Here is a 22,106-nt window from a genome sequence, read left to right on the forward strand (position 1 = left end):
CATTGTCACATTAACTAGGCCAGGGTTGGCAATCTGGTGATAGCGGCCTGTCTGCGATGGTGGGAGTTGCCAGGGTACTTGGGGTGTTCTGGGCTCAGCGGTATCTTCCCTTGTTGATGGGCGGCACGTTCTGGGCACATCCTACAGGCTGTGGGTGGCAGGGCGGAGACGTGACAAAACACAACACGACTGGATAATAGCGGTAATTATTTGCTACTGCATTTAGTTATTTATTGTATATTATGATGCTGGTGGAAGTAATGGTAGTAATTATTGATATTATCATCTTTATTATTGTTACTATCGCTATCATAAGTAGTCGGAATGGTGACAGTGGTATCTTTTTTTTATTTTTTATTATTTTGTTTTTGTTTTATTTGCCTTGAATAGTTTTTTTTTTTTTTTTTGTTAATGTTATTAATGCTAATATGTCATTAGCTATATAGAGCATATGTACACAAACATACATTTCTATTCAGAAATTTAAACAATTCAACTGTTGTTCCGTTGAGATCCAATTTGATGTTTCACTGTTTTCACTGTATATACATACACTGTTCTCACTGTAATTTCACTCCTTGCATAATAAAAAAAAAAAAAAAAAAAATGAAAGGACAATCATTTATTTGGACACCACAATGCCAACAAGCTTTTGAATATTTAAAAACATGCCTTACATCACCACCTATCCTTGGACATCCCAATCTCCAACTACCTTTTTCAGTGTACACTGATGCAAGCGACACCGGCCTGGGCGCGGTGTTGACTCAGCGGAAAGAACAGGGCGGTGAGGAAGTGATTGCCTATGCCAGTAGGACTTTAAATAAGGCTGAGATTAACTATTCCACCACTGAAAAAGAATGTCTTGCAGTGGTGTGGGCACTGGACAAATGGCAGCATTACTTAGAACCCCGAATGTTCACAGTGATCACGGACCATTCCTCGTTGCAGTGGGTGATGTGTTCCACAAAACCAACCAGCCGACTCATCAGATGGGCTCTTCGACTACAAAGGTTCGACTTTCTGATGGAGTACAGGAAAGGAAAGTTGAATGTAGCTCCCGATGCTCTTTCACGAATGTACCACCTACCAGGATGTAATGTTTACACCAGTCAAAAAGAGGAGTCCGAGTTTCCGATCACCCCTGAAAACATCTGGGATGAACAGCATCAGGATCCTGAGATCAGTAAAATATTTCAGGCACTTGCAAACCACGAACTCACTGAGAGGGAACAATATGTAGTATTAGAAGACAAATTGTATCATATCACTCACCTGACCGACAACCAAGTCCACTATCGTGTTGTCATTCCCAGCAGCCTTGTACCGAAAATACTCCAGTACTACCATTCCAGTCCAATGAGTGGACATCTTGGAATTTTCAAGACCTATAAAAGAGTACAAGCCGTTGCCTACTGGCCGGGCATGTGGACAGACATCAAGAAATATGTCAAAAGGTGGGAAAAATGTCAAACTCTTAAAAGTGACAACAGAAAACCAGCAGGAAAACTTCAACCTATTACTACATCACGACCCAATGAAATGTTGGGGGTGGATGTAATGGGCCCCCTGCCAAAAAGCACAAAACAACATGAGTATTTACTTGTCTTTGCTGACTATTTTTCTAGAAGGGTTGAGCTATTCCGCATGCGACAAGCCACTGCCCAGAATATTGTGGAAATCTTGCGAAGAGAAGTGTTGACGAGATGGGGCGTGCCAGATTACATCCTTTCAGACAGAGGAACCCAATTTGTATCTGCGTTATTCACTGAATTGTGTGCTAAGTGGAGTGTGAAACAAAAACTAACCACTGCGTACCACCCACAGACAAATATGACGGAGAGAGTCAACCGTAATCTAAAATGTATGATGGCTTCCTTTGTGGAAGATAATCATAAAAGTTGGGACCACTACCTTCCTGAGTTTCGTTTTGCACTTAATACCGCAATTCAGGAGACTATTGGAATGACACCCGCTGAACTCCATCTGCGCAGGAAACTTCACAGTCCGTTGGACAAATTGTTGCAGGGACACAACCTGTCGCCCTCTGGTCCTTCCTATGATGTCATTCATCAGTTGTCTCAACTACAGAGAAAGGCCATGGAAAACTGCAAAAAGGCTCAAACGAGACAATTGAGAAGTTATAACAAGACAAGAAGGGATGTCACCTTCTGGGAGAAGGATCGTATATGGATCAGAAATTTTCCTCAATCCAGTTTACAACGCAATTTTACTGCTAAGCTGGCCCCAAAGTGGAAGGGACCATATCGCATAATTAAACAATTAGGTCCTCTGAACTATCAAGTTGCACTGGAAAGCACAGGAGAGGATGTGCGCAATGTACATGTTTGCAATATGAAACCATGTTTTCCTACTGCAAAAGAGGTAGAGGATCGTACTCAGGAAAATCTGCGGAAAATTTTCCATGATACCTCAGACGAGGATGAAGATTTTCTCGGTTTTTAGAGTGGTTTCCCTCTTAACAACTATGCGTTGTCTTCTCAAGGGGGGGGAAGGTGTGGCAGAGTAAAAAAATTATCTACTGCCATGAATTATTACTTCTACTTTCACTTTGTTAATTTGGTGACGTAAATGGAGGCGTGCATAAATTAATTAGAGACTCAAATTTAAGGGCGAGGCTCACGCACCTGAGGAAGGACGCCACAATAGTATGTAGTTCTCAGGAGCGGGTTTGAAGAGTGGGAAAAGTCTGAGTTGCCGTGTGGAATGGGGAGTTCGTGTTCCTGTCGCTTGACGCTTTCAGACTGACGTTTTCAACGGGTTCGTGAGGCCGCAAAGCAAGCAACTTCACATACCGTTTACCCTCAGCAGTCCGTATTGGAAAGCGCGGCCGGAAAAGAGGATCATCTCCGAGTACACGGGTTCCCAGACACTCTTCAGAGACCTTGCGGTCTGCTACTTTTGATGGGTCAGTGCTAAAGCCATTCTCATTCTCCCACACAAACTACAACCCACGCTCTTCTAAAGACGCACGTCGTCCGGAAGTACACACGCACTCACTGACACACCCACTGACCATACAAAGCCACACATATGGTGTGTTTGTTTGACTAAGATTATTTTTGTGGTTGAATTTCTTTTATCATTTTTCTCTACTACAAACTGAACTGCTGATGTACTAAGCCTGTGTGCATGGACCAATTTGGTTATTATGGACTTTGAGAAATCTGCACAAGTTCGCAGTTGGTAGATGTCCACGACGTGTTTGTGGAAAAAATTAAAAAAACGTAGTGGGGGGATAAAATTGTTATTATTTTGTTGTATTGTTATTTTATTTTTATTTTTGTTGACCAGTAGAAAAGATAAACCATTGGAGTTGAAGTTGTTGCTGTTGTGTGTTTTTTTTCTTTCAAAAGTGAATACAGATGGTACTCAACCAGAATGCCTATTACCGCCGCGCCAGCCACCGTGGCAAAAATAAACCAGTCGCATTTCAAAGTCATTCGCGAAATGACCGCCAGGTGGCGCAAAGGGATATTGTGCAAAACAGCAGCAATTGCTGCATTTTTTTTCAATTGCCTTAAGTGGGGTTAATGTCAATTTACAGTAAGGATGAAATACTACAACTATGGTAAACAGAATAGAAAATTTTTATAAGGCCAGAAAAATAGAATAACAAATTAAAAATAGAGACGATAACAATATAACCTGTATTTCATATTGTAGGCCTATATAGACGTAGGTGGGCGACAAGCCTATTCCCCGGGGAGCAGTGCGATAAACACACACACACACACACACACACATACACAAAAAAAACCCCACAAAAACAAATTGAATACCAAAAATAACAAACAAAAGTAAATTATGTGTAATGAAGCTGATTATTTGTACTATTCTATTGAGGAATGAGACGAATGAACGCTTCTCGGCTCGCTCATGTGAGCGAACACACATTGGAACGTTTGGGCTTTTCACAACGAGTAAATTCATGGCCGAGTGGTAGAACTTATGTAACGATCATTTAGATGACACGGGTTTAAATCCCGAACCAACTTGGACTACTGAAATTTTTATATTAGCCTATTAATGCATTTTATAGCCTATTATTGATACAGAGAGATTTGTCTAGTTCTAAAACTCACCATAGTTACACCATAATTTTTTGCTTAAAGGAGAACTCCGGTCAATTTTAACATTGAGCTAATTTTTTTGTAAATTTGGAGTGCTGTCAATACAGAGAACAACGACAAAAATCGGTGTTGCCTACACCGTGTTATCCTCTTTTTAAAATTTGCACCCTGTTGACTTCAATGGGGCAATATTTAAACCTGCTTTTAGCCTCTTAACATCCTTGATGTGTCATTACAAGTGCACAGGTCATGTGAGTGATTCCTTCAGAGTGAACACGAGTGAATCTGACTGCAGTAGATGTGAAAGAAATGGATAAAAATGATGTTATTTAAGCCAGCGCAAATACCTGTATTTACATCCTGTTTTCGGTTGAAGTCCAAAGTAGTCGATTGTCGAGTTCACGCGCATAGGTTTAGTTACCTATGATCACGCGCGTGAACTCGACAATTTGGCACTTGTAATGACACATCAAGGATGTAAATAAATGCAAATGTATATAAATGTATATATAGATGTAAATAAATAAATGTAAATGCAAGTGTAACCTCTGGCACAGCAGTATGTTGGCAGACGGTGCCCTCCCTTCATTACAGTGCACGTTTGCATGTAGATCTGCACACCTAGAGGATCGTGGATGCAGGCCACATGTTTCATCTCATCTGGGCTGAGTTTATTAGTGGGACTCCCAGAGTGTCACGACCAGCATCTCCATCAAAGGCCTGAATATGGCTCTCAATCAGCACCAGGGTCTCCTTGGTCCCGCAAATGGTTCTCTTGCAATGTAGGGCTAGCTCGATATGGCTGATACACTGCAGCACATCAGCCTCGAATGATGGTCAGCTTCTTGCTCTGCACGCTTTTTTTTTTTTCAGGCCCGTCAGGTCGACCTGGTCCCACATGAAAATACAGTGGCTGAGTCGACTCATAAATGTGGCATACAACTGGTGAGAGTTGGTGGTGCAACCCACAGCAAACCTCAGAATGAAGTGCCATATATCTAACCGGATGGTCATTTGCTCCCACTCTTCAAACATCCTCCTCAGAAGAGTGTTGCCACACATACAGTACCTCGGGAGGAGCCACCCCAGCCACTCTGTATCGCTTGAGTAGGCCTTCAATCATTGGCCCGAGACCAAAACTTTCACTGGCTGTGAGCACGGACATGATCACCTGTCCATGCTCATTGCCAACATTGGTTGCCCAGGTAGTGGTGCCATAGCTGCGTCCTGCTAGTTTTCTGGCCACTTTTTTAGTAGAATACATTTTTAAGATTCAACCATATTGTGATGTGATAGTGGACTTGATCTCATCCAGCCTTTGCAGGACATCCTGGGCATTCATCAGCATCAGCCACTGGTGCTTAGGGACAGAAGCTACATAAGGCTACAACCAAATTGGTTACATTTAACGAAAGCAAAAATTAAATATGTAAAAGTAAATTTTAAACAGAATAGAACAAACTTTTAGAACAGAAAAATAGAATCAAAAGTTAATAATAGAGACGACAACAATATAGCCTATTTTTCATATTGTAGACATTGGTGGGCAACAGAAACCTATTCCTGGGGGGAGCAGTGCAATAAACAAACCAACAAAAAATTCACCAAAAGAGCATCATACGCCTATCTCGCAGTCAGTGAAAATAAATGATTTAATTATTTAATAATATTAATTATTTAATTATTTATTAAAGAAAATGTTGCTAAACATAACAACCTACTGTAAGCCTATTTCATTCTTAATGCTAAAACACAAATGCTGCCAACTAACATCGGTTAGCAAGTCCTGAGAATGTTTTAATTTTACGATCATTTCACTGTTATGTTTCAGTTAATAAATCTACTAACAAAATATAATAACACGAAGTATAAGACACATAACCTTGACATGCATAGCCTTTCTAAATTATAGAAAAACTGGGCACACAATGTTAACATTTAGCCTATGTTGTAAAGTTTTTCTTTCTTCAAAGCAGAGACCAGGAGACAGTTGGGATCGCGTTCAACAGAAGTTATTCTTTATTGAGAACTCCGCTGTACGTGGCTGCAGGAATCCAACATGATCTAAAGTATATAATTGTTCATGGTGTCTTATAGGCATTTTAGGAGGAGGGACTTTTGAAGGTGGAGACAAATTCAAACAAAGCATGTAAATGAGTAGGAACACACCCTACTCAGAGAGCACTACCAGTTTCAATTGAATATGCGTAACTATTCAAATGCTGATATTGGCCAGGAACTACGGTTCCACGAGCCATCCCAGAGCCATTAAAGACAAATGGTGAAAGTCTCACCTAAAGCTAATCCAATCAGCATAAAACAGGTCTGGCAGAAACTGTTGATACCATTCTCCTAACTTAACCTTAAAATGCTAACTTCAATGTACTCAACTTTTACTATTGCAAACTAAATTAAACATTTAATAAAATTGTAATCCCACACCTACTTTGCATAAATTTGATCGTTCTAAATGTGTACTGTAATTTCAGTATTGGGATGAATTTGTTTAACTACAATGTTTCACTTGAATTTATCTGCTACCAGTTCTCAATGAGTCACGTCAGATTACGCAATAAAGAGAATCAACTGACACTTTTCAAAGTCTGTTATTGTAGCCCCTCTTAGCGGTGAAAGACAGCAAATACACATACCTAATTTTACCATCACGGGAACGGCAGCAGTAAATGTATTATTCTGGTTGAGTACCAACTTTAGCTGCTGCATACATTTTTGTTTGTGGTCTTCTGTCTTGTGTGTTTCTTCTCAGTTTAGTAACACAAGACAATAAGTGATTAATTATGGAGACAAAATTAAAATAATATACTGATTAAAATGTTTGCCTTTTCTTTTTCGTTGACTTTCTCTTGCTATCCCTTTTCTATTTCTGACTTTTTCTTCATCTCCCTTGTCTCTTCGTCTGTCTTTTTCATCTTCTCCTTCGGTCTTTGTCTGTCTTTCTGTTCTTCTCCCTTTGGTTTTTGTCTTTCTATTCTTCTCCCTCTTCTATTTGTCTTTGTCTATCTCTTCATCTCACCTTTCTCTGTCTTTTTTCTTTCTCTCTCTTGAATGTATTTTTTGTACATTGAGTTTCTGTTGGTTTCTCTTATAAATTTACTCAGCTTTAATAGTTGATGAACAAAAGTTGATGAACAAATGAAGGAAATCTTGGGCTACTGCTGTATAGTTGTGTCTAAAGTTCTCAGAACAGTGATAAATCTTTTTCATGGACTCTCAGAAATGGAATAATATCATGGTCCATATGCCACAAAGCTATATTTTGCATGGCTCGGAGGCAGAGTTTAGATGTCGATGCTAAAATCTGACCTTGCGAGCTTTGGCCTCAGCAAATCTTGCTATCACTGATTCCATATCCAGTGACTTCCTGCCCTGTGACATAGTTGATCTGAGGTACGTTTTAATTAGTTTCAGTGATGAGAAACTTCTCTCACCTGATGCTACTGTAAATGTATGCAGGGAGAGTGAGGAGGAGTCTGAAAGCTATACTCAAATTTGGATATGTCAAGTATATTCTCTTTATATAGTCAAGCATCTCAAATGGTGATGAGACATTTGGCGGGAAGGACCTAACTGCACCCTACACCTCAATCTTCAGGTCTTCTGCATCAATGGCATCCATCCTCTGCTCTAATCTGTGGCAGCATTCATCCAGCTTCCCTTCCTTCTCAGTGCTTCTCATTATGTCGATCGAGTAGAAAAATCCATAAAGCTCGAAGAAAAATATCATGTTGGAAAATCTGTCCTCTACTGTGACAAAAGCTGTATCTATTATTATTAGAGGCAGAAAAAAATCTCTTTTGAAGAGGTCTACTGCAGTTGACTGAGGCTGCTCTGTTCCCTCATACTCAAACTGTTTAGTTTTTCTTCTCTGACGCACCTCAGGCCAGCTCATCTCCACCTCAAGCTTCTCTGCTGTCTCCCTGGCATCTGTTTTCCTGAAGGAATTCTTTCACCGCACTGATTTCTTCCCTCACTCTCTCGACTGAATCTTTGGGGAACAACACATTTTACCACTCCATGGATGGAGACACCCTTTGATAACTCACAATTAACAATTCGTAGCACCACTGAGAGCTGCTCATTGTGACTGAGGTCTGGAGTGCAGTCCATGATTATTGCATAGTATTTGGCTGTTTTTACTCTCTCTACAATTGCATCAGTTGTACATTTCGTCACAAGGGAAATCAGTTAATTTTGAATATGCTTGCTTAAATAAGTGTCACTAAGCTGTTACGGCCAGAGTTATGTTTACTTGTGTATATCTCTTTCATTGATCTGGTTCTCTCTTTCCTAATAGGCTTCGCCCCTGCGCACCTGCAGCTGGTTTAGTATCTAGGCTGGATGGCCTATATAACATCAGAGTGAAGAGAGAAGAGCGCGGAACTTGAGGGATACGTTTGTTTTCCACAGCGGCGTGATCGTTGCGATCACTGTTTTAGCTCTGTGAAGAGCTTGACGTTATCTGAGGGAGAAGGGCTTGAGAGGATTGACGAGGAGTCCTGTGTGCGTCATGATGTTTCCGCCAGCCGCTGTTCAGCTGTGTTTGAATGTTGTTTGTTTCTATGTTGCGTTGGTCTACGTCTGTCTATCTCTGTCCTTTATCAGTTGCCTGCTGATACGTGAGTTTTGATCCCATAATAAACTATTTCAAATTGCTATCTTGTTATCACGTGTCTTTATGTTGCTTACCCCTTATAACGAGCACTTTAATAACGGGGTTCGTAACAAAGCTCATTTGACTGAATTCTCCTCAAATGCTCTCGCATCATTGGGTCAAACTGAGCCATTAATTGTACTTGTCCAAGGAAATATCCATTACCAGACTCAAATAATCTGTCAGAGTGGTCACAAAATGCAGGATTGTGCTCTGCCAGATGGTTTACAATAGCAATAAGACTTCTTAAAATCTCTTTCCAGTGGTTAACTTCAAGAGCAATTAGATCTAGGTTTACCTGATCTACAGCTGTGTTTGTAGTTTCTGTGAAAGACTGCGCCAAGTATCCATGTTTGTGATGCGTTCTGCAGACTTCTCATGCTGTCTCAAGCATTGTGATGCCATTTTAGCAAATTAGAAATATATAATTTGTGACAAGTAAAAAAAACAAAACAAAAAAAACGTAACCATAAGTTAATACAGGATTTTGTAGGCCCCTAGGTTACTCGGAGCCCAAGGCAATTGCCGACCTTTGCCTAATGGTGAAGTCTGCCCATGGGGGTGGGCGATATGGCAAAAATATCATGTCACGATTTTTTCAGGAAAATCATGATTCATGATTTCATCACGATCCTTTTCATGTTGTTTTTAATATTTTGCAAGTGACTGATCATTACAAGTCAAGTCAAGTCAAGTCATCTTCATTTATATAGCGCTTTTAACAATGTAGATTGTTTCAAAGCAGCTTTACAGAGATAAACATATAATTTAAGGTAACAGAGATTGTTTTGGCTTTACAGCGGTTCTTTAATAAAGTTATTTTCCAGCTAAAGTTAGTTTTGATTGATTCGCTTCCGTCGCAACAATCATTTGTTATTAAATTAGGGGCCGCTAAGACAACGCCATTCTCTCTACACAGACTTTAAACGCGAACCTGTGGAAACACAGAAACGCTGATGGCGGTCACATGCGTATTAAGAATGGGTTCTATAGTTATGTGCGTTTGAATATATGTGCGCAGGTTTGGAATTCCCTACAAACCAAGCCTAAACAAAGCACTGGTGTTTCCTAATAATTTTTGATACAGAATTTTATTTTATTTTATCAATTCGGGGTAGATACGCGAATTGAGCCCGACGACGCTTTATCTGTAGAGTGGTAAAGGGATCCTCCATAGGGAGAGACTAGTTGGCACTTCAGCACTGCGTTGTCATCGGGTCCAGGCGCAGGTCCTTCATCAGATCTGGATACGGCCTGGATCCGGCAGGCTGCGGGAAAACCTCGGGATAAACAAAGACACTAAAATTAGCGTAGATGCCATTCTTCTTATGATGTAACGAGTACATCAGGATTTATGGGAAGTGTTCCCGGTTCCAACTGACCTAATCTATGCAGCCTAACACTGAATTATAGAAGTCTATAATGTATTATGTGAATGCTAGGTCAAAGAGATGTGTATTTAGTCTAGCTTTGAACTGACAGAGTGTGTCTGCTTCCCGGACAATGGTAGGAAGACTGTTCCAAAGTTTTGGTGCTAAATAGGAGAAGGATCTACCGCCAGCAGTCGATTTTGATATTAGGTATTATTAACTGGCCGGAATTTTGAGATCGCAATAAACGTGAAGGACTATAATGCGTTAAGAGCTCGCTCAAGTACTGCGGAGCTAAACCATTTAGTGCTTTGTAAGTGATCAGCAATATTTTAAAATTGATGCGATGTTTAATAGGGAGCCAATGCAGTTTTGACAGAACCGGGCTAATATGGTCGCATTTCCTGGTTCTGGTAAGAACTCGAGCTGCTGCGTTTTGAAATAGCTGTACAAATTACAGCCAAACTAATTTCCCTATTTTAAAAACAGGATGCATTAATCCTGCTGAAGGAGGCCACTGCCATCAGGGAACACTTTTGCCACTAAGGGGTGTAACACAGGGCCAGGGTAAGACAATGCAGTGCTCTGGGCAAAATAGGAATATGCCGCCCCCTTTGTTCAAATTTTTAAGAGGAAAAAAATGGCAATTTATCACACACTGTTGACTTAAGACAGGTGTAATGAATTAATACAATTGACTCACCATTTAAAAGAGGACCTTTATTGCTTTGGCTGATTCAAACTCATTAATTATCTTGGAGTATTCTAATTTGCAACAGATTTGGTGACAGAAGTGAAAGGAGAATTTTAGAATGACTGGACACTCATTTGACTCATGTGACACTTTATTCAACAGGAAGAAAAGCTTGTTCCGGGTGTCATACGCCATTACGCTATTTGTATGTCATTGCGCATGCGCAGTCATTTCAGTTTCGGTTTTCAATCCGATCAAGTGTTTACATGTCCCCTCGATCAGATTAGAAAAAGGAATAAACCACTCCTTTCAATCCGATCGAAATTTCATTCAGATCAAGCTCAATCAGATCGATTAAGGTGTTTAAATGAAGGCTTTATGGATTATTTGGTTGCATATAAACGTAGCCATTGTCGATCGCAGATAGTTCTTCACAAGTTTGAGAAGCTCATGTTGAGAAGCTCAGAGCCTCCTCGGACAGCATACAAAATATGCATATGTATGTATATGCAAGTGTGAAAACGTGAAATACAATTCAAGAACTGACTGTTCACTTGTTGCCTAATATATCCCACCCCTTGACAGGAGCCATTGTAATTATAGTATAATCAATGTTATTCACTTTTCCTGTGAGCGGTTTTAATGTTGTGGCTGATCAATGTACATGATCAATGTACTGTTGCATAACATAAATAATGATAAACATAAACAAGTTTGTGGGGATGGATTGTTCCAAAAATGGTGCTAAACGAGGATCTACAAAAAGGACCTTTAATAAATTCAAGCAAGGGTTCACTTACTTTCTCCACCCTGAACTGTGAATGATTACTTACTGTATTTGTACAAATGATTGTGTTATTAGTGTAGGCAGATTGTCGTTGTCTATAATAGTGAGTTAAATCAAGATCAGGTCACATTTGGAGTAATAAATGAAGATAACTAGATGTTTTCAAAGTGTTCACAAACTTATTCTTGCCCATGTAGAAAGATAGATGTTTAGTTAATAGACAAACCACAGCTAGAAAGAGCTTCCAGATATCATCAGATGAGCCCCAATAGTAGCCATATTCATATCCAGATTGAAAACATTTGTGCATTCATTCTCTAAAGATGAATCAAATAATATGCCAGTTTATGCCATTTTATTTATACTTTTCATTACATTGTGCCATTTGACAGCAAGGTGGAAGTGTGTGCCACCATTCAATATAAATAAATATCAGATACATATTTTCTGGCATTTAAAGTTGCAGAGCCAAGTAAACTAAAACTATTCACAAAAAAAAAAAAAACACACACAAATAAGGTCTCACCCGACTGACTTGTTATTTGTGAGTGTGATGACAAAATATTTACACAATATTATTACAAGTGGACTCCCTCTAGATTGAATCTGCAGGTGATTTTTTAAATTGTTCTTTTTTTTTTTTTCCAATCTCATCACACTGAGCAACACTGCAATTTTCAAAAGTATGATTTTGCAAGTGACGTTTCAGCTCTGTGTGATAAGTGAAACTCTTCTCACACTGAAGACATGTGAAAGGCTTCTCTCCAGTGTGAAGCCTCATGTGAGTCTTTAGGTTTGCTTTAACTGTAAAACTCTTTCCACACAGAGGGCAAGTGAAAGGCTTCTCTCCTGTGTGAACTCTCATGTGAGTCTTTAGGTTTCCTTCAACTGTGAAACTCATTCCACACTGAGGGCAGGTGAAAGGCTTTTCTCCAGTGTGAACTCTCATGTGAACCTTGAGGATTGCTTTGCTTGAGCAAGTCTTTCCACAGTGATGACACATGACACAAGGCTTCTCTCCAACGTGAGTTATTACATGCATCTTAAGGTGATTGCTCTCTGTGAAACTCCTTCCACATTGATGACATATAAAACAATCCTCTCTTGAGTGAATCCTCATGTGGCAATCAAGGTTTACTTTACGTCTGAACCTCTTTCCACAATGATCACATGCAAAAGGCTTCTCTCCAGTGTGAATTCTCATGTGGTCATTAAGGGATCCTTGATGTGTAAAACTCTTTCCACACTGAGAGCATACGTAAGGCTTCTCTCCAGTGTGAATTCTCATGTGGACTTTAATTGTTGCTTTATGTGTAAAACTCTTTCCACACTGTTGGCAGGTGTAAGGACTCTCTCCAGAGTGAACTCTCATGTGGATTTTAAGACTTCCTTTTCCAGTGAAACTCTTTTTACACTGAGGGCATGTGTAAGGCTTCTCTCCAGTGTGAATTTGCATGTGTTTTTTAAGGTTTCCTTTTTCAGTGAAACCTTTTCCACACTGTTGGCAGGTGAAAGGCTTCTCTCCATTGTGTATTCTCATGTGGACTTTAAGGTTTCCATGATGACTGAAACTCTTTCCACACTGAGGGCAGGTGAAATGACTTCTAGTTCCAGTCTTTTGAACTCTTTTTTGTGAGGACGCCTTTTCAGTCTGGGAGCAACTAAAAAAATTGTCTCCAGTTATAAAATCATGACATTTCTCTTCCTTTACATCACTCAGTTCTTGACTCTCCTCTTTCAGTGGCATCAGGTCTAAGGTGGAAAAAAAAGATAAATACAATTTTAAGCACATGTTAATGCCACACAGCAGCAGACATCAAAACATTCAGACCAATTGTTCTCAATGTTTTTTTGGGGCAGCACCCAATTTTCCCATTTTGGAGAAGCCCCTTAACTCCCCGAAAAAAAAAAAGAAAAAAAAAATCTAATTCAGTGCAGCTCAAGCCTCTCCAGGAGGATCCCCAGCACTGCACATTTTTTATTTCTCACTCATCAGCTCATTAGTAGAGACTGCAACACTTGAATTGTCAAACAAGTGATACACGAAACCCTCAAACCAAGGTCATACATTATAAATTGAAAGGAATACAGCAGAGTTTTGAAATTTATTATAGAACTTTATACTCACAACCAACAATGCAAAATGAACAGCATATAGAAAATTTCCTTAATTCTCTAAATCTGCCAGAAGTTACTGAAGAGCAGAATGCTAGTTTAACAAAAGAAATTACAGAAATGGAAATAAATAAATCGATAACAAGACTAAAAGCTAACAAAAGCCTGGGGACAGATGGATACACATCTGGATACACATCGGAATGGTACAAAAGTTTTCGAGAACAGATAGTCCCAAGACTTCAAACTGCGTGCAACTGGGCTCTCCAAAAGGGGGAGATTCCCCCTTCCTGGAGGGAAGCTACAATAACAAGTATTCCTAAAGACGCAAAAGATAAATTAGAGTGTAAAAATTATCGTCCAATTTCGGTTTTAAACATTGATTATAAAATATACACATCGATTTTGGCTAAAAGACTGGAGACTATATTGCCTAACCTTATTCAATTAGACCAAACAGGGTTTATTCGTCAAAGACAGACACAAGATAGCATTAGACGTACATTACACATCCTATGGCATATACAGCATCACAAGATAAATTCTATGTTTCTGGGATTAGATGCAGAAAAGGCGTTTGATACAGTTAGATGGCATATCTCTATAAGGTATTAGAAAAGTTTGGCTTTCACACCATTATTATTAAAGCCTTCCAGGCACTATACAATAAACCAACAGCAAGAATTAAAGTAAATGGAAATCTTTCACAAGCGTTTACCTTAGAAAGATCATGTAGGCAAGGATGTCCATGTTCCCCTCTTTTGTTTGCTTTATTTTTAGAACCATTAAGCCAATATATAAAACAAAATACAAATATTAAGGGAATAGACATAAATGGAGAAGAACAGAAATTATCACTTTTCGCAGATGATATATTAGTTTATTTAGGACAACCAAACGAATCATTAGAAGTCTTGATGGAAACATTAGTTGTGTTTGGAGATTTATCAGGCTATAAATTAAATGTACAAAAAACCTAGGTCTTAACTTTTAATTGCCAACCATCTAGTTATTTGAAGGGAAAATTTAAGTTTAAATGGGGAGAGGAGTATTTGAAATATTTAGTGGTTCAAATACCCAAAGATATCACACGACTATTTGATGTAAATTACAAACCACTGTATTCTACAATTAAATCAGATTTGGCTAGATGGAATCTTCTACCATATCTAGGATTATATGGTAGAATTGAATCAATTAAGATGAATATACTCCCACGATTTTTGTATCTTTTCCAAACACTTCCGATAGAGATAAGTAAACAAAACTTTATTGAATGGGATAGATTGATATCACGATTTATATTGCAAGGGAAAAAACCAAGAATAAAATTTAAGACACTACAACTGCAGAAAGAAAAAGGTGCCTTTGGCTTGCCATGTTTAGAGGAGTATTTATCGTGCAGCCCAATTACGACCTTTATTATGTCTATGTAATCCATATTTTAAAGCCAGATGGAACGAAATAGAAAATGAAAACCTTAAAAGACCTCCAATTCAAGCTATAATGGCATATGAACACTTGACTAAAATGTATACACAGGAACTCAATCCGTGGACAACTAACTTATTAAAGATTTGGCAAGATACAATAAAAAAAAAAAATTTGATAGACTTTGTATCAATCTTGAGATGGCCCGCTTATGACTCAACTTTTGCACCAAATACTATAGACGACTAGCCTGGATGCCAGCCGAACTTAGCCCCGCCCACCAAATTTTTAGGTCGGGAAGTTCGGTCTGGACTCGATCCGTTGAGGAGCTATTATGCCCGAACAAAAATTGTTCGGACCAATCAAATTGTCAGGGGCGGGCTTTATACGATGATGGACAGATGAGCAACGGTAACGTAATCATCCACGTCATCAACGAGCGCTTGGGTTGAATACAAATGACTGCCGCTGGAGAATTGAGATTTCACGAGTTCACGCTTACAAATAAGTCAGATAGAATAAATCCATATTTGGCGTGCTGTCTGAGGATCAGGCTCGGGCTCGGGCTCGGTATTCGGCCCGAACCCAAAGTAGGCTACTCCCCCCCCGTATTCCTGGCTGTGGAAGGACAAGCTGAGAGTGAGTGGAGGGATGCTGAAAACTGTCAAGGAATGTTAGGTGAGTTGACAGAGTGAATAATATGCTTCCTCTCATGCTGATAGTGTAGACATTGTGTTTGATGACAAGTTGATTGGATTGATTATGTGAACGTGCTCCTGCCGAACTATGTTTATGAAACATCATGTGTAAATTCCGCCATCGCGTCTATTATAGAAGATATCGACAGCGCATTAATTTTAAAAGAGGAAAAGAGAACCGCGATCAAGGCATTTGTCGATCGGAAACATGAATGAAAACTTACTCCGTTGCTCTGATTGGTTGTAGGTCTATCCAATTGAGTGCAGAGGCATTTTCTTTCCTGGTTCGGTTGAAACACGCCCTATAATCAAAGCTCAATGGACCAGTATCAGACTCACATTCTGACTAGAATCTGAGTATGACGACGTCAGGCTAATAGACGACAGCTTTAAAGCTTGGACTAAACGAGGCCTCACAGCATACTGTACGTTATTACGTAAAGGGCAAGTGTTGGATTTTGAGACACTCAAATGTGAACACTTGTTATGTAATAAGGATTTTCATAGGTACTTACAAATAAGACAAAATGTATAATATTGCAAGGGAATATAATGACAAGGAAAACAGTATTTTTACAATGTTTATTTCAATATATAAAACGGGTGACATGACAAAAATAATTACAAAATTGTATAAAAGTCTACAAGACAGAAAATTAGAAAATACCCAATATATTAAAAATAAATGGGAAATGAAAGGAAATCTGGAAATCCTAGAGGAAGATTGGGAAAGTATCCTTAAATCACAGTGGAAGACAACACACTCATCCTGGAGAGAATTTGGTTGGAAAAATATCACTAGATTTTTCCTCACCCCTAAGCAGAAAATATATCGAAGCAGAAATGCAACCTGTTGGAGAATGTGCGGCTCAAATGAAGCCAATCATAGCCATATATTCTGGGAGTGCTCTAAAGTTCAGAAATTTTGGCAAGAAATTCATAAGAGTTTAGAGAATATATTTATGGAACCCATCCAATTTAGTTTTTCAACTCTATACTTTGGTCTTAAATCAGAAGACAAATCTGATAAATATTTAATAAGAATTCTGTTGATAGCTTGCAAAAAAGCTATAACCAGAAAATGGTTGCAACCTGAAACACCAGAAATTAACGATTGGCTGGGAATTGTGAACGAAATTTACACGATGGAGATTAACAATGAATCTTCGGCTTCAATCCGAGAAATTTATTAAGCTATGGGGAAAATGGATAGACTACATTCTCCCACTAAGACCAGACCTAGTTTAGAGATTACGATATTTTAAGAAAAGTAGGGAAATCTTAAGATTTATTGAATAAATAGAGATACCTTTCGTATAAAGAATGAAAAAAGTAATGTTTGGAATAAAAATAAAATAAATCACATAAATAAATAAAAAAAAACACATTGGGAATGAGAGTACTTCTGGAGTAAAATGTAGCATCCTCAAGTTTTTCTTTTGTATACAGTTATATATATATATATATATATATATATATATATATATATATATATATATATATATATATATATATATATATAAAAAACTGATTGGATCAGGTACCCAAACTACTGGCAGAGTAATAAATATAGAACTATATATCTGAATAAATTACAAAAAGATACTGTGTTGGCTGGCACTGCCTTGTAACTAACTGTATTGATACTACAATTGATGTATTCTATCCAAAAATTTGTATTGAACCCAAAGAGACCTGTAAATGTGTTACACCGGAACCGACCCAGACTCTTTTATTATTTGAAAGTTGGACCAGAACCTGGTCGGGAAGTCACAGACCCGACTGGACCCAATCGGAACATCTTCCACATCAAATTGCTATTAACAAGTTGCGAAAATAAAACTTTTTGGCTTACCTAATGTTAGTAGCCTTCTCCCTTGTACCTGACTGTGATCATACAAGCCTCCTAGCCAAGAAAGTTCTATTTATGTTATCCCTCCCTTGCCAATTGAAAGAGCTTGCTTAATCCAGTCAATATTCCAGCTTCAAAAGTCCACTTGCGGTCACGTTGATGAACGACAAATGCGACTTTTCAGTTTTGCATTTTTTGGTATCTCGAGTCAAACTCACAAAATAAGATTCGACTGTTTACCCCCAACTGCATCTGTTGGTTTTCTTTTTATTATTATTTCTCCCTAAAGGGAGTCTACACTGTCAGAAATACGTTACATTAATGATTGCTCGTTCAGTGTCATGGACAGTGACGTTAGCATTTGCTATCATCTCTGTGCTCTCAGACCAGAGTCTGCCCAAAAATTTTTGATATAACGATAGAGTTAATTTATAATATTATTATAAAAATGGGTGAAAGAAAGTGCAATGTGCGGTATGGCGGATTAAGTCCCGCCTTCTAAATAAAAGAGCCAATTGTCAATTGGTAAAATCATTGTGTTAAAACACACGCACAACGCTGACTGACTCTGATCACAGCAGTGTGTTCTCCGATCGACTCGGATATTACACACAATGTTAAACAAACCCAGGACCTGAAGTAATACATAGGGTAATACCCGACTCGGACCCGGCTGACCATTTAAAATATAGACCCTCAACCCGTACGGGTCCCAGGTCGGTTCCTGGGTCCTCCATGAAGACCTCTGAACTGTACCTTTAAAGGTCCACAATGCCTTGCAGACACGCCAAATATGCCCAGTCGCATTAGTACGATAACGCACATCATTCCAGGAAATCCCTATTGGTGTAGCTAAATAAACAGAAGATTGAAACACTTTGATTGATCAAACATGACTAATGAACACTCAACTGCTTGTATTCTGAATAAGAAGCCACATCATCTCACAGAAGGATGCTCAACTGAAGTTATCAAGTGAGTTTGGAGTAAAAGCATGTGATTAAATGTTGTCTTTTGTTGGACAAGAGGTTAATAAATGCTTATCATGTTTGGAAAGATGTTGGACGCGTGTTGCTTTTTCAAATGCACGATTAAAACTCACAGTGCTTTCAGATGGAGCAGCGTTTACAAAGCCGTACATCAACGACAAGCTGTGCAAAAAAAAAAAAAAAATCGATTTGCGATTTCAAAATCGTGATAAGCCAAATCGGTTTAAAGGATTATTTCACTTTAAAAAAAAAATGTCCTGATAATTTACTCACCCCCATGTCATCCAAGATATCTTCAGTCAGGTTTTTGAGGAAAAGATTCCAGGATTTTTCTCCATTTAATGGACTTCAATGGCAACCAGCTATTCAAATGTTCATAGAAGGTTCAAATGTCCGTCTCAATGCAGCTTCAAATGCTCGACACAATCCCAGTCGAGAAATAAGGGTCTTATCCAGCGAAACGATACAATATAAATTGGCAGCGGGACATTAAACTGAATTTATTCATTTGATCAGAGCATTTTTATTAGATTAAGCATGATTTGCACATGCGCATTGTTGAGTTGGAGATCCCGCTCTTTGACCTGACCTGAGGATAAAAAAAAAAAAAGTCTGTCACAGTTGAACTGTCTGTGACCTGAAGAACACACACATAAGTGAGCGGCGGCCGTGACGGTACACTTCAACAGACCCCTCCAGAGCCAGTCTGCAACACAGAAGAACTGCGAGTGATACTGGTAAGGTAAAAACAATAAACTTTGTCTACCGTTAACGTTTTTTTTCCAAGTATACCCGACTGGCCTTGACGCTGGCCGTAATTTCATCACTCATGCTTGATAGCATGTAAATTATAAGATAGCACTAGTAACGTTAGCATTTTTTCATTCAAACTATAACGTTAACGTTAGGTTACATTACGTTAACCGCTCTCTGGTCGTGACTCGTGGGTGAGTAATGCTATCACAGGTCGCTAGCTAACTGGCTAATAAATGCAAACTATCATTTCTAAATGCATTTTGTGGTGGCATTGACGTTAGCTAAAGTTACCACGTCACGTGTAACTTAAGTTAGTTAACGTTACAGCTAATGTTATGTTCGTGAATTCAAATGCATTTGTTCGGCTGAGTGTTTTTAACAGTTAACAGTGGCGCGAAGAGCCTATAAAATGTTTATTTGCCGAGATTACTGTCTTTTAAGAGCTCTGTGGGCTCTGTTTTAAAGCTAGCTAGTGAAGATATCAGTATTATATGAAACTAAACGACATTAGGCATCAATTAGTACCAACCATGACATACATGCTAGATAGTTTTTTTCGTTTTTTTTTTCATTTTTGACACTTGGAATGTGGTAGTTAATCCCCAGGTTCAAACTTGACTGATGGTTACTTCTGCTGTCAATAGCATAAGGTCAAATGTGATCTTTTATTTACACTCCAAATTATCTTGTGTTCAGTATTTATCTGTATTTACTGGTAATGTTAGTTTGCTACACTGTTAACAGCATTTACATGTGGTAGAAAATGTACCAAAATGTTAGCCAGCTTTCCTAAAATCATAAAATAAAGCATATATCTATTTATGTTAAATGTTGGGTATTCTTAATTTGTGCATGATGTTAGTAGTTAACACACTTTGATGGCTAACAGCTAAAACTTAATCATGTTTTCTGTTTCAACTTCAGGGAAGCAGCCACCAATCAGTTGTGTTCCTGCTGTGCAACTTATTTGGAACCTCCTGGCAGTGATCATTGCTTGTGGTAAGTTCTATTTACAATGTCATGAGGGTATTTGTGATAATTAGTCATCCTACATCCTAAAGTGTAGTATTTTCTCTCATCTGGGAAGTTGTCTACCAGATCTACTAAGTAAAACTAGATGTGGTCTGCTCAGTTGCCTAAAGGTATCTTTTCTATCTCATGTTTCTTCAGTTATCCGTAAAGTGGAAGAGAGGCCGCACTATGCTTAAATAAGTTTTTATCTTTATTTGCACAGACGCGTTTCGGCGCATGCCTTCCTCAGTGTGCAACAAAGTAACCAATAAATCAATAACCAATAAATTGTAATCAATCAATCTTATATGCCCACACCCATTACCACACCCATATTACCACAAGCCAATAATGTTACAGTGGTATCAAGTCAATAATATCACTTATTTCAAACAATCCATTAATGAAAGACAATGGTTGTCATGCAAACAATAAAAAAAATTTGAACATGCAATACACATTTGTGTGTTCCATTCATAAAAAACAGCCTAGTGACAAATCTTCATTCATCCCATTCGGGATACATGTGTTTAAATAAAAAATATACCAAGCCTCTCGTTGCAAGAGGCGGTTCTCACGGTCTCCCCCTCTTGGAGACCGATTAACCACCTCTAAACCCATGAATTTGAGCATATTTACATCATGTCCCGCGGTGTTAAAATGCCTTGCGACTGAAGATTTGTCATCGTTCTTCCTAATCGCGCATTTGTGCTCAAAAATTCGAGTTTTTAACTGTCGCTTGGTTTTCCCCACATAAAGCAGCCCACAAGGGCACGTCAGTAAATATACAATAAAAGTGGATAAACATGTGATTCTGCCCTTTACTTTGTATGTCCTACCCGTTTTTGGATGTGTAAATGAATTTTCTGTGAGCATAAAATTACATGCCACACAGTTCAAACACTTGAAATTGCCGTGTGGAATTTTAAAAAGGAAAAACGACTGGGTAGGTGCCGAGAGGTGCGATCGCACTAACCGGTCTCTCAGGCTGGGTGCTCGTTTATAGCAACTACGCGGCAGATCCTGAAAAGTGTGACCGATGTCCGGGTCGCTGCTTAAAATGTGCCAGTGACGATGCACAATGTTCTTTACTCTATTTGAAATCTGACCATAAGTGGATACAAATGTAACTGCGTTGTTAGAGCTATTCTGATCGATACGTTTGGTCATCAAATCAGCACGCTGGATACTACGCGCGCGCGCTCTAGACAATCATGCACCAAGTTACCTGTATAACCCCTGTCAAGGAATCTTTGACACAGTTCCCCCGCTTGTCGCTCAAAAACCTCATCCTCATTACAAATACGGCGCACTCTCAACAGTTGGCTATAAGGAAGACTACGTTTGAGAGAGGGTGGATGGAAACTCTGGTAGTGCAGAAAGGAGTTGCGATCCGTTTCTTTTCGATAAATTTCAGTGTGTAACGTGTTATCTACCTTCCTCACTAAAACATCCAAAAACGGGAGAACCTTAACATCATAAGTCAATGTGAATTTGATAGAGGACAATCTGGTATTTACATAACTATTAAAAGCAATCAGTTCTTCTTTTGAGCCCAACCACACAAGAAATATGTCATCTATGTATCTGTACCACACTTTCAGATATTGTTTAAAAGGATTGTGGTTATAAATAAA

General features: G+C 38.8%; 1 protein-coding gene across 2 annotated transcripts in view; it reads right to left on the bottom strand.

Annotated features, from left to right (window-relative positions):
• Window positions 1–11,013: 11,013 nt before the first annotated feature.
• The window catches only part of LOC307157368 (uncharacterized protein), a 38,567-nt gene continuing 27,474 nt past the window's right edge, over window positions 11,014–22,106 (bottom strand). Inside the window, exons 1-2 of one of the 2 annotated variants that reach the window (XM_079869264.1) lie at window positions 18,976–19,291; window positions 11,014–13,369 (exon numbers count right to left, since the gene is read on the bottom strand). In XM_079869264.1, coding sequence (XP_079725390.1) covers window positions 12,213–13,364 — 1,152 coding nt within the window. In that variant the 5' untranslated portion in view covers window positions 13,365–13,369; window positions 18,976–19,291 and the 3' untranslated portion in view covers window positions 11,014–12,212. Of the gene's footprint in view, window positions 13,370–18,975; window positions 19,292–22,106 lie in introns of those variants that run through there. The other variant, XM_079869263.1, reaches the window with a different exon arrangement.

This window comes from Squalius cephalus, assembly GCF_949319135.1.
Source record: "Squalius cephalus genome assembly, chromosome: 4".
Lineage (NCBI taxonomy): Eukaryota > Metazoa > Chordata > Actinopteri > Cypriniformes > Leuciscidae > Squalius > Squalius cephalus.